Below are 17,615 nucleotides of genomic sequence, written 5' to 3'. Positions count from 1 at the left end.
TTTAGAATATAATGCTATGAGCCTCGGTCAAGTCCATATTCTGCATGATTCTAGGAATTTTGCACTGACTAAACATTCCCTGCAATGACATTTGCCAGCTCTGTCAGCACTTGGTGTACCCCTTCAGGGCCCATCAACTTTGTATGTCCAGTTTGCTTAAGTATTCTCTAACCTGATCCTCTTCCACCAATGGTACATCTTCCTTCCAGCCTTTCCCCCTGGTCTTTTGGGCCTGGGTTTCCTGAAGTCTTGCTAGTGAAGACTGAGTCAAAGGCGGCATTCAGTACCTCAGACTTCATGTCCTGTGTCACCAGGGTCACCAAGCCCTTCTTGTTGCCTTTGACATCTCCTTGCAGAGTCTTTCATCATAATACACGCTGTGCTGTAAGCTGTGCTTGCAGGCATAGGAGATAGGGAGGACAAGTCTGTAGCTTTTTCATACTTTTGGCTGTCTGCTTGTTTGTGTTTCTCTTGGTTCACAAAGATTCTAAATGACAGCATAGAATAAAATGCTTCTTAAACTGTTTATACAGGTAGTAACAGTGGATGAGCTGAGTTGTAAGCTAATTTTTCTAGGCTATGTCAATATGGCTGTCAAATATTCAGCTCTGTACATGTACTTGCTATGAAAGTATAGTAGAGCTACGGTTTATTTCTAGGAAGGTTTAATCATTAAGATGCTGGAATGGGATGTGGAAGTCTGGTTTTGATTTCTGACTCTACCAGCATTCTCTTGTGACTTTTAATTTTATAGGATAGTTCAGACTGAAGAGACCTCAGGTCATCTAGTCCAATCTCCTGCACGAAGAAGGAAGCCATAAGGTCAGACCAGGTTGCTCAGGGCTTTATCAGCTAGCTCTTGAAAAACCCCTAAGGATGGAGACTCCATCTCATAGTGGGGAAAACAATTTCGCCTCTTATCTAGTATGGATATACACAGTCACCCATTGTCTCACTCAACTACTATGCACCACTGAAGAGCCTGGGCTCTAGCTCTTTAAGCAGGCAGGCAATATTAGGTCTCTCCAAAGCTGTCTCTGTTCCAGTCTGAACAAGCTTGGCTCCCTCAACTTCTCTGCACAGCATGTGCTCCAAACTCTGAACTTAGCTCTCTCCTTAACTCACTCAGATTTACTGATCTTGCCTGTAGTGGGAGCCTCAAAGCTGGTTGTGGTATTCCCTGTGTGGTCCCTTCCCTTAATAGATGGGCATGCTCCTGTTGATACAGCCCAGGATGCTGTTGGACTTCCGTGCTGCCAGGGCACGCTGCTGGCTTATCTTCAGCTTGCTGTCTGCCAAGACCCCCCAGGGTTTTTGTAGAGCTACTCCACAGCCAGCAAGTCCCCAGTCAGTACTGTTGCAAAAGGTTCTTTCATGTTCCACATGCTGGAGAAATGAGGACAAAACTTTTGTCTGTTGTCTTTACTTGTACCTGTTGTCCTGTTTTTATATTAGCTTATTCTTTTCCTTTGTCTTTGTGCAGTTAACCCAAGAATTACAAAGATCTTAATTTGGGATGTTTGTTCTATGTCCATTCAGTTCGTAGTGGGATTATAAAAGGAATGCAAACTCATCCACTGAGGCAGAGCCTGGTAATATACTTCTGGTATACAATTATCAATTTTTCAGCCAGTTAGTTTCTTAATGTTCCTTTGAACATAGTTTAAACTTTTTAAATGGATATTAAATGTTGGTTTCAAATACATGTACAGGAGGATCATCAAATATGGTGTTTAAGTACATTGCGTGATATGTTAGAAATGGGAGTCACTTATGTGTGGGGTTCTCTTTCCCCCCAAACTTCAGAACATAGGTAAAATTTTCACAAGTACTAAAGGGGGGAATAGTGCTGGGGTTCTCTTTTCAGTTTTAAACATAGCTGTAGTATTTGAAACTTATGAACATGTTGCTGTTAGCTTTGGGAAAGTTGTTTGGTATTATCTAGCAAAAATACCAAAGGAAAGATTTGAGCTGTGAAGTTGGATTTGGTTGTGCTGTTCTATTATTTTTTTGGCATTTCTGGAAGGAGGCCTGTAGGGTTGGTCAGAAGAAAGATGCAGCTTCTCATAGAGGATAACTATAACAGGACTTCTCAGTTTGTGAATGCCTGACGCTATGTTCAGGAAAAAAGAATGGAAACTGGCTAATAATTCTGTGCAAATAGGAATAAAAGTTATTGTGTTCTAAATTATTGAATTAACGAGAGGGGAGGGGAGGACATGGGGCAGAACACTAAAGAGTAGCTCAGTTATCATGACTGGGTGCAAACATGAAATTGATTGCTTAAAGTTAATTTCTATAATAGCTGCTATAGGTTTCCATGCTACTATTTAACCAAAAAAGCTTGGCATGTTGTGTCCTGTACAGGGAGGTTAGGGACGGGGTTGTTGGGAAAATAATGCAGGAGGATTCAGGAAGTTTGATGCCTTTGGGGATGAGTTTGGTAACACTTTTCTCCTACCATCCCTTTTCATTTCTAGAGTGATAGTAAACCTGCAGTAACTCCTTAGTTCCCTGACCTTTTTCCAGTCTGTACATCTGGATGTGTGTGGTCTGAGTGAAGCTGAGGTCTGCAATCTGGCTTGTTTAGTTGTTTTAAGGATCCATGCTTGCCTGATTCTCTGGATAGTGCTTTATTATGAGAAATCAGGTGATAACAAACAAAACAAAGGAACCATCAAGAATGCATGTGTAAATGGTGAAAATTACCACAGCATGCTGTGGAGGCCAGAAGTAATTCTTGAAGAGGCATTAGGCAGCTATGGGAGCAAGTTCATTAGTGGCTATTTCAACCATTTGACTGAATACAACATCTGTGATGTTGTAGCAAAGGTGGGATGGCTGTCCTGCTTCTTGCAGTATTGGAGGAGGATCTACTGCTGACAAACCTGTGCTAGGTGAAGTTTTCACCTGAGTTGTTATGGCTGGTAGCTATGTCTTGATTTTTTTTTTCTTGAATCTAATGAACTTAAATATCTTCAGGAAACCCATTCAGGAGGAAATGTTCTTATACCTCTACTGTAGGAATTTTCAACAGGCTTTTCTTTTTTTTGCAGATGGCTTGACTGCTCTGTCATTTTCCATTAGTTCCTTGACTGTGATTGGAATGTTGGCAGCTATCACTTACACAGTAAGTTGTTATGCAAATTTTTCAGCTCTTTATGTTCATGATAGTTGTAGTTATCATGGGCTATACCTGTATGGAAAACTATCATGCTAAATAGCTTCAACAGTGTCTTCTAGCTCTGGATTTTCATGATTTGAAACACTACTAAGTTCTTGGAATGAGAGGAATAACATTTTTACTGCAAGTTTAAGAACTACTCTTTCAGTACTTGAGCACAGATCAGACTTAATTTCAATGTGTTTCTGCAAGGGGAGGTCACATTATTCCTTATCGCTTGTAACACACGTTCACTGGCTCCTCCTGTTTTTAAGCCTCTGTCTCTTTCTCTGTCCAGCAGCAGAGAACTAAATATTGCTTTTTTTAATTAATTGAACTATGGCGTAACCTAGACTTGGTCTGGTCAGTCTATAATACTGAATATGACCTTTACTATAACTCTTCTACATTGATGTTTTTATCTTTACAGAGCTTTACCACAAAAAGTCTGGCAGAACAACTTGCTTTGCAAACAAGTATGCAAAATGTTCTCCATCATAACTGTCCCTTTTTGTAAAAGGCTATTCTTCATTCAATAAATGAAAAAGCAATGTTTTTAAGAGCATTGCTTCACAGTTCTGTATTGCTAGAATTTGAGTAAGGGTAAACATCTATGCATTTCAGGATTCAGTTTTAGGTATGAAGAATCTGCAGCATCTTCTGTGATATGTGCCTTAAATCAAGAATAGCTAAAGTTAAAAGCAAGTAGAGTTTGAAAGTGTTTAGAGGCTTGTTTTCTAAAGCCTTGGGAATATTCTTGTTAGTCCTAGGCATGCAACTAAACTACTGCAGTTCTTTCTGTAGCTTAGAAGGATTCCAAAGTGTTCATTCTGTAACTGATTGTAAATCATATGATTAAGGCTGTGTTGGTTCAACTGCTTGACTCTTGCTTTTATGTGCAAAGAAAGGAACCATTTTAATTTATTAGCTTTGGCCAACATCTGATGTTCATGTGGTCCCTTGCTTTTCCAATCTGTTCTATTTCTTCTGTCACTGAATAATCAGCTTCTTTGTAATGCTACATGTATTAACTTGCCATCAAGGTAAAATTTTGCAACAAAGATGAAGCTTTAAAGCTTATGATAACTGCAGACAAAGCTCTAAAAATTCTTAGAAGTCACTGTTTTCCTGATGGGTTTTATCTTTAAGTTCATGTTCTTGCTAAAATAACTTTCTCTTCCATTGCAGCCTGGCTCTAACATAGTAAAGTTGTCCCCATGTTGCTTTGCTGGTGAATTCTAAGTGGCTCTGTAACAATAGCTCATGCAATAAGTTATTTTGAAGCATTGCTAGCCAAGGAGATGTTTTCTGATAGCTTGTTGTCAGGCAAAGGATAAATGGATAAAGTTATTATAGAACAAGGATGTAAGAAAGAGAAGAGTGTTTTAGTCATAACTGGGTAAAGGGCTAAAGAACCTGCTAAATACTACCTTTAGACTCTTAAATCTAAATTGAGAAACAAGCATAGGTAATGATTTTCTGTATCTTTATACTAGTGACTTCAGCTGGTGTAAGTTACAGCAGGATTATGGGAGGCAATTCAGTACAGGTTCTTAGATGTAAGTGTCAGAACACTGACAGCTCGATGGTCATCAGGCTCTGCAGTTGGTAGGAGAGCAATTTGTGGATCAGCTAGTAGGTATCTCAAGTGAGCTGAATTGCTCTCAGCCCCATTGATTAAGTGGTTTAACTTCACCCAAATAATAAATTTTATTACTTTAAGTCTTTTCTGACTGACACGGATCACTAAATAGTTCAGGCCATATTGCTGACATCTAGATCATGTGCTGGTCAAAAAAGATCCAGACCTTCGTTTAGCCTGTAATAACGTGTCAGCTTTTAAATTTGTTTCCCTTAATTATAGAAGGAAAGATTAATCTCTTGTGCTCTGCAGTAATGTAATTGAACATGTAGTGTGTTTTTTAACCTCCATGAGACTAACATTAAGAACAAACTCATTAGCTGGGAGAATATCCTCAGTGTTTTTTTTTCAAACAGCTACCTAAGTATGGTTTTTATAACTGTTAGTAAACATCTATAAGCATTTAAAATGCAAGATTATGTTTTATTTTGCACAAATTTATTGCTGAGTGAAATGTAAACAATGTTTTTAAAGTACTGTTTAGAAGTTCTTGATTTATTACTAATATTCCCTATTTCCAATGTTATTTCCCTACTTATTTTTCAGCACAGATTGGTTGTAGGCACCATTCAGCTGAGTATCACAATAAGCTTCTGTCCTCAAAACTAGTTGACCCTGGAAATATGTGACTTCCATTTAATGTTCAATAACTTCAGCATGCTGTGTTTTCTGTGTGGTTTCTCAGATGAAGGCAATACCTGTCCTCAATGTTGTTGGCTTAGTCTTACTTTATTTAGGACTTGTACAGATACTGGGTGGTAAATGAGGTGAAATACCAAGCATGAGAACTAGAATAGTCTTCTCTGAATGCCTTAAGATTTTTTAGGCTAATTTGTTGCTTTGAAAACTTCATCTGAGCTGTCCATGCAAATGCCTGGAGCATGGAATTACTATTTACTTCGGTTTTAACTGCTGTATTTGATCCTTCTGAAACTGTCCCTTCTGTTCTTACAGTAGGTGTTAAGGCAGGGTGGGAGAAATAGAGGAGATATTTCACAGAAGTTTTAGGGATGAGCTCACACAGGAGGTGTTTGTTGTCCACACCTAATAGGAGAGCAGTTTTTGTTATTGTTTGCAGGCGATCGTAGAATCTTAGGCTGAAACAGTGAGCTGGCTTTGATACATAGCTGGTCTAAGGTACAAACATGTCACGGACAGTGAAAACCACTTATTAGAAGGTCTGTGTTCTCAAAGTTGGAGCAGGAATAGACTTTTAGTTTATGCTCTAGTGCTTTCATAACACTTTGCCCACTGCCAGTGAAGGTCAGGCTTCCATATGTAAGCAATTTCTACCTATGACAGCATGAGCAGTGCTGTTCCCATGGTCTGAAGAGTGAATTGTGAGTGTGACCTCGACAGCATGTGGATGCCATGTACCTGCATTCCAGTTTATATTGTGGGCTGGGCCTTTCCCAGTGGTATGACTTAATGCAGAAGTTACTTCAGTAGTGAAAAGTTCCTGGGCTGTCACACTTCCCTAAGCCTCAGGGAGAGGTTGGTCCAGAGTATAGCCTCTCAGTCTCTACTGGTTTGGTTTATTCCACTCCTTCCATGCCATGCTTCCAGGAGGAGCATGATTCTGGAAAGAGTAACTATTTTTCTCTTTGTAACTTTCCACTTCTTTACGCTGTGGATTTTTTTGCTGTGTTAGTCTTAAAAAAAAAAAATCACCTCTAAATAAGACAAAGGCATTACTGTGCAGGCAAGTCTGTGAGGCATTGTCTGTAATACTTCTTGCCTGTGACTTTAGATATCTGACAAGTAAGTAGTTAGGCTCCTGTGTTTTTCAGCCAGCCTTCTGCATGCCTATCAAATTGTTTGTCCCAGTTTCTAAAGGTGGGAGGCCTTTGTACTTAGTCATCAAACCACTGTTTGATAATCAGTGGGTTTTTTTTTGAGCACAATGAGAATACCTTTATATAAGGGTGAACACAAGAACAAAGACACCTACTTCAGAATTTTCTGCAAATGCTTAGCAGATGATGGAAAAAAGGGTAGAGAGAATAGATGGGGACACAATGTGTAGTATCTGAGTTCCCTTGTCTCTGAACAGAGGTGATCTCAGATCCTTGGTTTATACTAGTTAAGAGTTGAGGATTTGTAGTGCAGATATAACTGAATTTTTTTGATGTTCCCCTGACTTCTGAATATCCTCAGCCTGTTCCATTGCCAGTGTTGCAATTGTATTGTTAAAGGGAAGCTAAGAACAGGTGTACCTGGTCTTCTGTATATTCATATTCACCTTTTTACTCTAAAGAAAAAATCTATTCTAAATGAACATCTAAAGAAGGTGTATTGTAATAAATGGTATGTTAGCGAATACTTTCATACCTAATTAAGAATAGTTTTAAATTGAATGCCTACTAATTTAACACTAATACTAAAAGTAAATAGGAATGCTGTGCCTGCACTGACTGCAGTTGACTGATTTCAAAATCTTATTTGTGGAAGAGTACCATGAAACAGATGAATCAAGTGATTCTATTTAAGTTGCTCAAAATTTATCCATACTACAATTAGTCAAATGTATATTAACAGTACTAATTCTTCACACTGAAGGCCACACAAAGCAGATTATGGCTGTTCTAAAATTGCACTTCTGCATTGTGGTAACATACAATACTGTGAGAAGTTGGGAAAAAGAGGCTTTGGCACTGGCAGCAGGCAGCCTTGAATTTGGATAGATACTGAGAGCAAAAGCTTACTTCTGCATGTGTATGCTCCTAGGCTTTCTCTATGAAAGTATATTCTGCTTCTTCCACAGGAGGAAGGATGTGGGGGGATGGTGGTCTTTAGATTGTAAATGGCTACAATTTAAATTATAGAACTAACAAATTTACCCCAATGACTAACCTAGTTAAAATCTATTTTTTAAGGAGTACCGTCAGCATCAATCCAGTTTTCTGGGCCTCTCAAGGCCCAGATTGATTTAATGTATTACTCTGAAGTACATGGTAAGCTATTCAGTGCAACAAAGAACAGACTTATCAGACTCACAATATTGTAACATTTGGTATGGGGGTTTTTTTGGGGGGGAGAGGGCAGATGGGGGACAACACAAATGGAAGCATTGTGCTGGACCAGGGTTGCTGACAACTGAGGACTTGTGTTACTGAGTATGATAGAAAAGTAGATAATACTACAGTTTGTGGTTGCCATTATATTAGCTTGCTGGTTTTCATTTTCTGTGGCTTCAAACATCAAAATCAGTTCACTAAATTTGACCTAGTGATACATATGGAGAAGAGCTTTTCTCATAGTTTGAGGGGAAAGTGCGGAATTTAGCTGTTGAGTTGTGAGTTTCTCCCTAACTTCTGAATAGGGTACCATGAAATACACTGTTAAAGCTGAAGATGCTAAAGAAATAAAACTTATTTGGTATGAAAAATTCCTGAGGTCCTCAATTTCTGTGAAATACTAGTTATGAATTTGGGGAGGGATTAATAATACATATTGAACCTGAAAGCATCTCATTCCTGAAGGGAGGGTACTAATCACTGGGAGGGTACTAACAGAAATTACCAGCTTAAGGAGTTAATGTTAAAGTTGCTTCTCCCAGGGAAGGTCAGGACTTCCTCAAAACTAGTTTCAGTGATGACTTAATACAGAAAATGGTGTATGTTTTTGCAGATGCTCTTGGTTAAAAGCAAGAGTTATTGTAAGAATCAGGTTTGAATTCAATTTTATGCTTGCTATGAAGTATCTTCAGGATTCAAGAGCTAATATTTGAATAAAGGAGCAAATTAAATATTTTATGGCACTTCTTAACACCATGTCATTCAAATAAGAATAGAAATTAGATGCAAGGAAGATGACTGAGGAGGAGTAAAAGGAATGTTTAGAGAGAGGATCTTAACTCCATACTTTAAGTGGAAAAGAAATTGGCTTGTTCTGTTTAGTTTTCCATGTGATGACATTTGGGACAGTCGTGCAGAATGTGGCGACTGTGGCTAATCTGGACCTATAACAGTGTCTGGCTGCGGGCTGTGTGGTTCTCGAGTCTGAGCCTTTTTCAGTAGTGTAAGCCTTCTATAGGAAAAACAGAGCTTCTCTAACACTTGATTGCAAAGGGAGATGAAATGTGTCTAGCACAAGGCTAAACATTTTGAAGGTAGTGTATAAGGGTAAGCTAGAGCAGACGTCTTAGTTGTATTTGACAAGTATCTTGCCTTATTAAAAAGACCATAACTGTAAATTGTCTTACACTTGCCCTATAAACTTTTGTTTAATTAGCTCTGTTTCTGGTTTTTTACTATAGCCATTCCAATGAGCAGTTTTTCTTCCTAAGGTGCTTGTTTCAACAGGAGGTGGGCACAGAACTGAATGGTCTAAATTTTCAAAAAATTTAAGACTTTTTAAGGAATGTAGCAAACTTACAGGTTAGGACCAAAAAAAAAATCAATTAGATGTGTGGTAAAGCAGAATACTACTGTTTTAACAGCATTATTTGTTTGAAATAGAGTATAACAACAGTTCAGGTGAGTACTGTTTCTATACCTTATTCATATTGCCACAGTACCATTTTTTAAAAAGTAAATCAAAATTCTGAAAGCAAGTTTATGGACATATATGCATAGCACTTAACTCTTGAAGCTTCAAAAGTTGTATTGTGAAGAACACTTTTGAACTAAATTGTTTTCAGAGTAATGCTTCCCACTTCAGCCTTCAGCTCTTGACACACTATATTACAACATGCTAACATCCCTTGTCAGAGATGTGCATTTTCCAAATTCCCATTGGGAAGCCAAACCTAGCCCACATTGAGGGTCTCCCATAAGATCCTCATAGAAAGGCTTATGAAGTATGGGCTGGATGAGAAGACAGTGAGGTGGATTGAAAACCAGCTGAATGGCTGGGCCCAGCAGATGGTGATCAGTGGCATGAAGTCTGGCATGAAGTTGGAGACCAGTCATTAGTGGTGTATGCTGTGATGGGTATGCTTCACCCCCCCCCCCTCTTTCTGATAAAGGTTGGGGGGCTTTTGGCATGGTGATTGCCAGCTGAATTTCCTGCCTTTTGTGCTCTGCACATACACCCCTCAGCAGAGGGGAGCAGGAGAGGCATGGGACTCCTTGGTCACCAGACAGGGTCCACAGCCAGTGAGGTACCTTGGTGGTCTAGAAGCTTCTCTGAGCCAATTATGACCACAGCTCTGATCCGACCCAGGGTATAAATGGGGCACTGCTGGAGACCCCCTTTGAGTGTGGTCTTCTTGGAGCAGTGGGCCTGTGTTTGGGACCTCTCCCTGTGGGCTGGGATGCCACTTGAGGAAACTTTCCAGGACTGAGTGCCCTCAACCTCCTTTGAGTGATTTCTCCTGGATGTATCCTTGAGTGAGCCCTGACCCCCACCCCCCTGCCCTGGGTGAGTGATTGTATCTTCTGGGTACCTGCGAGAGAGAGAGTTTCCCCCTTGGTGAGTGAGTGCGTGTGCCCACTGTGGATCATCATTCTTGTGTGTATTGATGTGTAGTAACAATACCCCGACTGACCCCTTGAACCTGTTATGTGTTAAATGTTATCCCAGTGTTGATTGGTTTCGGTTTACCCCTGTTTCTCATTGGTTTCTGTTGTGTGGTTTTGGCTGTTGTGTGAAATAAAGTTGTTTGAGCTTGTCCCTTATTTGGGTTAGTTTTAGTGTACCTCAGTGACATATGCCAGAGGTCAATACTGGGTGCAATCCTCTTCAATATCTTCATTAATGACTGGGATGATTGGGCAGAGTGTACCCTTGGCAAGCTTGCAGGTGACACAAAACTGGGAGGAGTGGCTGATACTCCAGAGGGTTGTGCTGCCATCCAGAGGGACCTTGACAGGCTGGAGAAATGAGCTGACAGGAATCTTGTGAAGTTCAGCAAGAGGACGTGCAAAGTCCCACAGCTGCAGAGAAACAAACCCAGGCACCAATATATGCAGGGGACCACCCAGCAGGAAAGCATCTTTGAAGAGAAGGACTTGAGGATCCTGGTGGACACGGAGTTAACCATGAGCCAGCAACATACCCTTGCTGCAAAGAAGACTAATGGTATCCTGGGTTGCATTAGGAGTATTGCCAGCAGGTTGTTGGAGGTGATCCTTCCCCTCTGCTCAGCACTGGTGAGGACACACCTGGAGTGCTGTGTCCAGTGCTGGGCTCCTCAGTGCAAGAGTGATATGGACCTACAGGAAGGGGCCCAGTGAAGGGCCACAAAGATGATTAAGGGACTTTCCTCCTATGAGGAAAGGCTGAGAGCTAGCACTGTTTAGCCTAGAGAAGAGGAAGGCTCAGGGGAAATCATATCAATGTGTACAAATATCTGAAGGGAAAGTGCAAAGGGTATGGAGCCAGGCTTTTTTCAGTGGTGCCCAGTGACAGGGCCAAAGGCAAAGGGCACAAACTGAAACACAGGAGGTTTCCTCTGGACATCAGGAAACTTTTTCACTGGGAGGGTGACTGATCAACTGGAACAGGTTGCTCAGAGACTGTGGAGTTTCCCTCCTTGGAGATATTCAGAGCCATATGGACACAGTCCTGAGCAAGCAGCTCTAGGTGACCCTGCTTGAGCAGAGGTGTTAGACCAGAGGACCTCCAGAGGTCCCTTCCAGCCTCAGGGGTTCTGCAGTCTGTCTGCTATGTGGACCTGCAGGATTTAGTAGTGGTACTGATGGGTGGCACTTACTGTGTTGTACCTTATGGTGTGAGAGGTCTTCTCTGTTTAAGCTTGGCTCTAGCCTATGAAAAGCTCGAGGGGACAGTGATTGACAATAAGATTGGTTCTTTATTGGATTAATTTAATTCCACAACACTGGTTTTACTATTATAACCTCATTTAACTCATGTTGGACAACTTTTTGTTCTCTCAGTTGTTTTGTGAGAAAATGATTTATTAGAGATCCTTACTGTTATTTATTCACCTCAGTACAACTAATGTTCAAAAAAGTACAGTGGGCACTTTGTTGAAAAACAGTATGCAATATCTTCAGATAAGTAGGTAATTCTATGTTTTAGTAACTACTAACTCTTGTAAGACTATTCTATGTCAGAGGATAGTAATAACTTTTAAATAGCTTGATAGGTGTCAGTTTTCAGAAGCTCCTTGTGTAAGTGGAAAGGACAATATGCCTGTTCTGGGGGGAAAAAAAACTCCTGAACATTTAATACTTTTAATCTAAGCAATACAAATTACTCTTTCTGTCACTTTGTAACTTTAAAAATTTGGTTATACAAGACGCAAACTTGCATGCTTTTGCAAATGAATGTAAAAAAAGTATTTTTTAGCCACGGAAGCTGCAGTTATGTTTCTTGTGACTAACTTTGAGCTGATCCTTATTAGCATGGTCTTCTAGAATATAATAAAACTCACACTTCATGTTGCATTTCCTTGCTGAATACACTGCAGAATAGTCTTTTCTTGACATTAATTGATGCTTTGGAAGACTGGGAAGGGGAGACAAAGATGCAGCTAGGGAAGATATGTATTCTGAATTTTTAACTTTTTAAAGGGAAATAATAAATTAGTGGTTTATCAAAAGTGTAGATGAAGTTTACAAATGTTCACAATTGATACGTTATTACTGACAAGAGCATAAACATAGATGTCACTTTTCTCATGTACATGCAATGTTTAAATGAATAACATTGTTTAAACTTATTTCTTGGTATGGCTCAATTTTCAACATAATCTTGGATTGGTAGCTGCTTTCCTGTTTTAAAGCTTTAATAACACGAAGTCTACTTTTTTGGCATTATGTAATGCATAATACTGAAATACAGCACTTGATATTTAAAATTGTGTTTGTAAGAAATGTGAACAAGTGATCCTCAAGGGGGCTCTGCGAATCCATGACCTTGGTGATTTATACTGACAGCTTTCCATGTCTATAAACGTGGAATATAACAAGAAAATGATAAATTAGGGCTGCAGTGCTTTGTTTGAAACAGTTTCACAGATGATGTAGTTTGCATCTATTCTTTCATTAATGTGTTTTCCATTGAAATGGTTTTACATTGCCTTAGGTATTAATACAATAGTTGTCAGCTCCAGATTGCTATTTGAATTCAAGGCAGAATAACATATTACTCACACAATGATAGGCAGATTAATTCTTGAGTGATCTTGTGCATCTCATTTAGCATGTCCTTGGAGGATGATTATAATTGGCTCTAATTTTCCCAAAACATTTAATAAGCATTACTCTATTTCTTATGAAATTGTAAAGTGATCCTTTTTCCTCCATCCTGAAAGAAGGAATGTTACAAAGCTTAGTTTGTCTACTGACAAATTTAACTACCTTTTCACACCTAATTTTTGTCCATAGTATGATTTACTTTTCTTGCAGTTGACTTACTTTTCTTAACAGCCAAAAAGCTTAACCTTTTATAATCTGTCTAACCTTAAAAGTACTTGTATACTACTGACTTTCTTTTAAGTAGACATCAGTTATTGAGAAATCCAAAAGTTAGTAGCATTCATCATCGTTACCACTTAATCACTTCAATGTCAATACTTAAATATAAAAGAAATGTAGTTAACTTGATTATGTTCACTTCTCCATGAAGCAGTAAATAACTGAAATAGCAAACTGATTTGAGTGTTCTTTGTTTTAACAGCCTGATTCCTACTACGCTCTTGGAGAACTGTAGATATTAAACTGCTGGATCAATGATAGTTTTGTACTTTTGAGACTTTAGAGTTGCAGCTTGAAAGGTGGTTAATCTTTTGGTGGTTAATGCTCTTCTAAGCCTGATGGAACAATGCAGAAGATGGCAACTGGGCAAAATAGTTACGTTCAGTATTACAACTGAGTCAGTTAACATTTTTACAGATATGTCCAGCAAGCACAAGTTCACTGTGCATAGTAGAACAACTGTAGTGTAGAGGCTGTCATACTTGGTTTCTGCATCTTACAAACCTTGACTGCATTTTTTTGTCCACTTAAACATTGACAAATAAGCAAGACAATCTTTGAATCTCTATGGTGGAGAGAAAACATTAGTATGAAAATTGAAGGTGAATGTGTAGCAAGATACTGTAGTGATGAATGTTAGAGAAATGGATAAACAAGTACTCAATGCACTGTTCAAGTTATGTACAACAGATCGTGCAAGAAATGCCATACTGAACATGGCAGTTCAGTTTGGTCAGTCTATTCCATGCTTTGAGATTTTTTTTACAGCAATGTTATTAAATTTATGTGCTCTTATAGCAACTGAAGATTGGGTACTAAAACTTCCCATGAAAGAACTGAGATTTCACTAGTTAACACATTGAATGACTTTCCAAGCTGTATGGCATGAGCTTTTTTTTTAAAAAAAAAAAAACAAACAAAACAAAAAACCAAAACCAACTGTCCATGAGATGGTCTACCATCTTAAGAAGCATTTAGGAGGCTTTCTCCTTTACTCTTCACAACTTAGGGAGGATGTGTGAACCACTGTCAGTGTTTGCCATGCTTAGTGGTGTTCTGGAAACAAGATTCTTGAATTCCAGTTTTTATCTTTAGAATGGTAGTATGTGTAGCGAGCCAAAGATAGAGACAGATTTCTTTAATGTGAGAAAGCAGATGACTGACTTGTAGACTCAGATCACTTTTGAAGAAAACTGTGCAGTCTAGGTGCACAGAGAAGAAAGGTACAGTTTCAAGAAAGGTAGAGTCCTAGTTCCTCTTACACAAGCTCAGAACCGTTGCCTGTATTGGTAGGACATATAAAAGTGCACCACACTTGAGACTGCTTAATTGGACTAGCTTACCTGCTCTGTCAGAAGCAATGCTGATAAGGGTGCATTGAATCCATATGAAATAGCATTCAGTATAGGCAACTGAACTATATCAATTGCTATGAGGGATAAAAGGTATCATAATGTGACTTCCCTCATGCTTAACATAATTTAAATAAAAAGCTAATTAGGCTGTGAATACAGAAAGTCCCATCTATACAAAAGTATTCTTGAAATTTTTTTTGTGGGACATTCATATTGAAACAAACTAACTTGTATTTGACTTGTATTTCTTTAAAGCACTGCATATCCTAAACTAGAGTTTATCTGTTGAGCAGATGCATTTTTGATCACAGTCTAGTTGGTAGAATTGAACAGTTTGTCTTTCATAGTCATACTTTCAGGTGAAGTCTTGAAACAAGCTGTTGTAAGAAAACAGGAGTTTAAATATACAAATATTCAAAGTTGTGAGCATTTCTTCGTATGCCTTTTATATAGTGATGTAATAGTTCTCTCTTTTCTTTTAATTTGGCTGTTTCATGTGACTTCACTAGAGGGCAGTGCTATGCAAGAAATGTTTGTCAGTATTAATTTCTTCACTTTTTGCACAAGATTATATATACACCTTTTAAAACATCTCAGTGATAGCACTTAAAAGCCACATCTGCTTGATATATGGACCTCTAAAAATAAATGGAATGGGGAATCTTTCTGCTATGCTACACAAGTACTTTCTGATAATTTCTTGAAGTCACGAGTTTAATTCTTAAATATCTTTAACCAGAAAAAGTTGGTAAACTACCTTCAGTTACAGTGCTTGTTGTGTACCAAACTGATCAGAAACAACTTGTCTGTTCTGTTTGATCTCTGACAAGGAGAGATTATCCTGTTTGGCCACAAGTTAATCGTTAGACCTTATCTTATTAGCTGAACATAGCAGATGTAGAAAGTGAAACATAATCAACTTCAGTTAAACTATAATGCCTGACGGCTTCAGGCTTTCTGCAGGAGGAGGTTAAAGTTAGTTTTAACTCATTGAACTCTTTCCTAAAGGCATTTGCTATATTAATTTCAATGCGGTTTTTTTCTGTGCTCCTCATGACTGATCTGTGTGTTTATGGCTGATCTGGTGGATTATTAGGTGTTCCCACCTTAATACACCCTTTTCAGTGGAACTCTTCGGTAGCTTGTGCAATTTAAAGATGTTAAGCTAGCGGTTATAGTTCACAGTGGAAAACCTCTCTGTATCTTTTTAATACTCCAGGGCTTATCCCTGATGTAGTTGCTTGCTGCAACTTCTGTAAAACTTGATTTTACAACTTGTCTCAACTTCACTTGTTTTCTATCTTCTGCTTATGAGTGACTATTAACATGCCAGGCAACTAATAAGAAAGACTATTCCCTTATCTAGCCATGAACTATGTGAGTTTGGCAAGTCTAAAGTGTTGTAAGATGCTGAGTCTGCAAGAGACCAAAGGATCAGAACAGCAACTCTTCCTTCTAAATCTTAACTGTGGAGTGGCAGAAGAATAGCTGGATCTGCTGCAGACAGGATGGGAAGGAAAGGGACACAGGGGAAGTGAAGATTAAGCAAACTGGAAGCAATGCTTGTGTAATCTCTACTGAGGTATTTCAGTGCTCTGTCTGGAGCACAGAGTATATTTGGGCTCAACAGCATGCTTAGAGAACAGCTAGAGTATGCTGCTTACTGTTCTTCAATGCCTACTGATACTGCATAAATAGTATTGAACTAATTGTTGCTGTCATGTGAATTACAGGCTCCTGCTTTACTGATGACAGATTTCTTTGCAAATTCCTGTCTCAGGCCTAGCTACCACTTCTGTGAAAAACAAATAAGGAAGAAGTCTTAAGAGTTTTGTTTAGACTGTTCTTTTTATAGGATAGGTAAGCAGGGTTTTCTGTTGCTTTGCTTAAGTTGTTCTGTTTTTTTCTCTTCTCCTTTAGAGCAGAAGGCCACGTACTTCAGGTCATCTATGAAGTATAAATATGAATTTCATCCATCCATAGATTCTCTATTGTCTGTGGGCAGACTCTCAAATCGGAATGAGACAGCTGCTCATGGATGATGCCTTTGACTTGTACTTACTAGGTAGTGAGCTCTCAGGGTTTGACTTTCCAGCCCTTAAGGTAACTGATAGGGGGTGATCTCTTATATTGATCACTTGTGGGGATTTGGGAAGGGAATGTTCTCTAAAATAAGTTGTTTTAACTATAAATTTAGATTTAATTTTTTCTACTGTAAAATGGGGTTTCAATGAAGCTGATCAGGCATTCAGTAACAGCAGAGATAACAGCCTGAGACTTTAAAGACCTAACCTTGCAGCATGTATTATCAGATACCAGCCTGAACAGTTAGTGTTTAGTGCTAGATTCAGTTCATTTTGAAGAACCTATGTGGAAAAAACAGCCATGTATGCTGTAATTGCTTATTACACTTGGATGACTGTTGTTACTCTTCAGGGCAGTGCTTCTTCTCTGACTTAACACTTCTAGGCAAAGGTTATCTAAAAATAAGTCCTGGAAACTGTTGTTTCAGTGATGTAAGTATGTCAAGACTTAATTACTTTTATCAAAATTCATGTATATAAACTAACTTGTCTTAACTACTTTAAAGGTTCTTCTGATGTGTTTTTAGTAATATTCCAAACTTTGATCCAACAAGTTGTTTCAGGACTGAGCCCTCCCCTGGCTTTAGTCTACAGCTTTGGTTTTTCTGTCCTATCTTTGATACGTTGCTTGCTTGTTGAGTTGCAGATGCCCAACATAATAGTCTATGAATAATTGAACACTAGCACTAACCTAGGGGATTAAAACTTTGTTCAGGGCAGCCTTGAACTTCTACATCAGCCTGAAGGGAAATGCAGCCCTGAAACTGAGCTAATACAGTTTCTCTTCAGACCTGTGATACATTATGTCAGGTGACTCATCTTTCTGTCCTTCATTTTGTATATTGATGTCTTGAAGGACCTATGTGGCTTTTTCCCCTACTGATGGGAGGCTTACTTGGATAATCATCTTGCTATTAGCATCTTTTGTATTCAGGGAAGGAACTTAGGCTGCCTTTATCACTAGAGCAAGCTTGACGTTCAAGT

At 38.8% G+C, this 17,615-nt stretch overlaps 1 protein-coding gene across 3 annotated transcripts in view; it reads left to right on the top strand.

Moving 5' to 3' along the window:
- Positions 1 to 17,615, top strand: part of LMBRD1 (LMBR1 domain containing 1) — a 90,944-nt gene that overhangs the window by 29,160 nt on the left and 44,169 nt on the right. For all 3 annotated transcript variants that reach the window (XM_072857827.1, XM_072857824.1, XM_072857826.1), the window contains one exon: positions 3,057 to 3,130. In XM_072857827.1, the coding sequence (XP_072713928.1) occupies positions 3,057 to 3,130 (74 nt within the window). The remainder of the gene's footprint in view (positions 1 to 3,056; positions 3,131 to 17,615) is intronic.

This window comes from Ciconia boyciana, chromosome 3 (genome assembly GCF_034638445.1).
Source record: "Ciconia boyciana chromosome 3, ASM3463844v1, whole genome shotgun sequence".
Taxonomy (NCBI): domain Eukaryota; kingdom Metazoa; phylum Chordata; class Aves; order Ciconiiformes; family Ciconiidae; genus Ciconia; species Ciconia boyciana.
Note: the sequence above shows the minus strand (reverse complement) of the source record. Positions and strands in the feature narration are given on the sequence as shown.